Source organism: Antechinus flavipes, chromosome 6 (assembly GCF_016432865.1).
Source record: "Antechinus flavipes isolate AdamAnt ecotype Samford, QLD, Australia chromosome 6, AdamAnt_v2, whole genome shotgun sequence".
Taxonomy (NCBI): Eukaryota; Metazoa; Chordata; class Mammalia; order Dasyuromorphia; family Dasyuridae; genus Antechinus; species Antechinus flavipes.
This window is the reverse complement of record NC_067403.1, coordinates 221,548,587-221,552,075: the sequence shown is the minus strand read 5'-3', so window position 1 is coordinate 221,552,075 and position 3,489 is coordinate 221,548,587. Positions and strand designations below refer to the sequence as shown.

At 46.1% G+C, this 3,489-nt stretch overlaps 1 protein-coding gene across 1 annotated transcript; it reads right to left on the bottom strand.

Annotated features, from left to right (window-relative positions):
* Positions 1–319: 319 nt before the first annotated feature.
* On the bottom strand, positions 320–3,174 carry FIBIN (fin bud initiation factor homolog). Its single transcript, XM_051964693.1, has one exon. It carries the CDS (start codon positions 2,301–2,303, stop codon positions 1,668–1,670), a length of 636 nt encoding a protein of 211 aa, XP_051820653.1. The 5' UTR covers positions 2,304–3,174; the 3' UTR covers positions 320–1,667.
* Positions 3,175–3,489: the final 315 nt, after the last annotated feature.

Genomic DNA, 3,489 nt, shown 5'->3' with positions numbered 1-3,489 from the left:
TAAAAAGAGTGGATAAATTAAGAGGTAAGATTTTAGAGCTGACATTGAAGGTTTGTCATTTGAAATCACAACTGCGTAGTTCTGAAAACTTTCAAATCACTCAGTTCCACAGCAGTTGGTTCTGATCATCTCCTCTTCCCTTTTTCAAGGGAGCACCCTGGCTTCTTTCCACGGGCAAAAATGAAGACAAACAAAAAAGATGCAAGGATTAAAATTAGAGCCTAAAATGGTCTTCTACTATATACCTCTTTACCCACAAGAGATCTTTTATCTGAGATAAAAGGGGGAACTGACCTTAGGAATAAAACACAGTGCAAAATTCATTTTCACTTCTTTAAATATTTATTGAAATGACATATAAAGGGTTAGTACTGTCCTTACTGGCCCTGCAATTCCTGGAATCCAATGGCTCTGGAAATCACTCAGCTCCTCAGTGAAGCTGCTGGAGCTTGCTGGTGAACTGTGTACTTTTCCTGTCTGTCTCCACGAGATACTTTTAAGTAGTCCAGCTCAGTGCATAAAATTGTGAAGTTTACCCATGAGTGTCCCAGCACAGGCTAGGAGATGGTTGGCATTTTTTAAACAACAGGAGCTGGTAAAGAGTGAAGAAACAACATGAGAAATCCTTCTCCCTGCTTTATTTAATATTTAGTCTAAGAAATTTGGTTTACATCCATCACTGGCCAACGCTTTAAAACATGAGTGGCAATCACAGCCTTAAGTTACAAAAGAAGGAGATATATAACATGAGAATACATTTATTGTCTGAATAATAAACTTAAGACAACTAAAGAGTTATTAGGTTCTCAGGATTCCTGGACTTATTAAAAAAAAAGATATTCAAAACCCTATATTAAATGATACACTGAGAGCCCGTATGTTGAGCATCTAAAGATGTACCCCAAACAGCTCTTTCTTTTAAATTTGCTAAGGTCTTGGCCATTTTTAAGTGCTAAAGGCACTCAACTGGAGACAATCTAGCTTTGGAGCACGGGGGCAGCAAAGACCCTCCTTGGGTTACTGGGATTTGTAAGCACAACAGCTGGGACACATGTCTCACAGCCTTTTTCATCTCCAGCATGCCGAAATGCAGGGAAGAGATTTCCCCACTCATTGTAAGGGAAGTACAACTGCTGATTCCTTCCCTAAAATGATAGAAACCACAGCTAATAAATAAGAGAGAAAAGGAGGCAGTGAAGAATAAACCCAGAGATTTAGCTGCTAGGTTGCTAAATGAAAACGTGGATCAAGGTTATACACGGGACATGCTGAGGTTTTATGACTCTCCCAAGCAGAACAAATGATTATGAGCTCAGAGTCCTTGGGGGAAAAGTCTGCTGACTTCCCAGCTTCCAGGTGATTTCCGAAACATGGAAGTAACTGGACAGGTAGGAGTAGATGATCAGGAATGATCCCAAAGCCCTTTTGGAAAATGCTGGAGTGCTTTTTTTAAGCAGAAAAAAATCTGTAGCCACCACAGCCACAAATACCAAACAGAGTGATATAGCCACGACTTTCTTTGCTTTTAATAGTACCCCAGACTTACTTTTCAAAGGGAAATCCAAAGTATCAATCTAGGAGGGGGAAAAAAAAGCTGGGAAGAGCAGTTATGTCTCCGACATAGTGTTGAGAGTCTCTTCACTTCTGTGTGTTACTGGGAGCCTCATCTACACTTTGAGATAATCATTTTTGAGCCTCCCTAATCGGGTGCCATGGCTTCGGATGGTTAAGTGGAGCAGCTCATACTTATCCCTCAGCCCCGCGGAGACATCCAAGGTTTCCTTAAGCAGGGAGCGGGTGTGAATCAGCATCCCCAGAAAGTCATCATTGAGCCTCCCGTCCTGCCTGCCCTCCTGTTCCCGGCCCTGCTTGAACTTGCTCTCCAGCTCGGTGAGAGACTTGTCGGAGTTGGAGTAAGCATCCCCGATCTGATTGGACTCCCGGCGCAGGTACTTCCCGTAGCTCTCCTCTCCGTCCAGGTCGTAGGAGATGCTCTTGCTGATGCCCTCCAGCACCCTGCCGGCATCTTCCACCTGGCGGCCCAGCACAGTGAACTCCTCCCTCAGGGTGAGACTCAGCAGACTGCTGGCCGGCCCCGGCTCCCCCTGGGAACAGCGCCTGTGGTCACTCACTCGGAAGAGCAGCTGGCATTTCTCCGGGTCGTCATTCTCCTCGTAGTCCCCGTCTGGCACAAAGTAGTGGTGCAGGGTCCCGTTGGACATCTCCGGGTAGAGGGGCCCGTCGAAATAGCCATGGCACAGATGGCAGAGGAAACTCATCCAGATGTACCAGAGCCCCCGCATCCTGGAAGCTGAGGCGGGAGGTCGGGGGCGGAAGGTTAGAGGTCACGGGAAGATCGGAGCGAAGGGAGAAGCAGCAGCCCCCTCCCCACCCCAAGTCAATGCCCTGCTGGAGCAGACTGAGTCCCAGACCCCAGACACTTAGCAGGCTTCATGTGGGTTCACCGCAGAGCACATCATCTCCTTTGCAGTTCTTGGGGTTCACCCAGCCTGGGCTCTTTCCTCCCGTCCTTCCTTGAGAGACCCCCCTCTCCCTGGCAGCAATTCAGAGTCTCTGCTTCCGAGGAAGGAGTGGACCCTTTCCTCCAGCTGAGGATTCAGGTGGAGTGTCTGTTCTGGGGATTCCCTTTTTTCCCCCCACTGGAAGACTGGTCCCTTCTTCCTAGGAGATGGAGTGCAGCTGAGCTGAAGGGAAGAAAATCAGCAAGAAAGGGAAGGGATTCTGGCGATCAGATAGTCTTGTCTGGGGCTTTGGGCTGCTTGCTACTATTCCAACTCCTGGATTGGTAATGCAGAGCTTTTCCTCTGGCTAATGATATCCTTAGGATCTCCAGGCTCTCAAATTACAGCGGGGTTTCGTCACTTAGAAGCCAGGGAACAAGTTTGGAAAGAAGCCTTTCACTGGGTCTCCGTTATTAAAGCTACAGGGTCTCTTTTTCTTTATTAAAAAAAAAAAATAAATGTGAGTTTTAACATGAAAATAAGGAAAGGCAGGACTTGGCAGCCAGCTAAGTCTAGAGGATTTTCCAACCTAAACCATGAGTTGGAGAAAACAGACTATCCCCTGATGCCTTTCCTGCAGAAATGCTGATTCTCCATTTAGTTGTCAGTTAGCCTAAACCGTCTCAACAATTCTATGTTTGCATTTGAATTTGAGTCTCTGGGACTCAAGCAGAAGTCAGGAAAATGGCAGATTGGATGAGAATTTTATGATTAGAGACAAAGGACCCTGCTTCCCTTTGAAACATCACCAAGAAAGGAGAGGGCCTTAAATGCTGTTTGATTTAAAAATAGAAATTAGAGAATGGAATTGTACCAGGCTTCTGTATAAGATGACAGTGGGGGTGTTTCCTTTTAAAGAAAACAGCCAAAGTCAAGTCTCAACATTGCTGTTCCATTTTGCTCATACCTGGAATGCCCTCCCTCTTCCCCTTTCCCCCCTCTCCTGTAGCCTGATGAAATATCACTT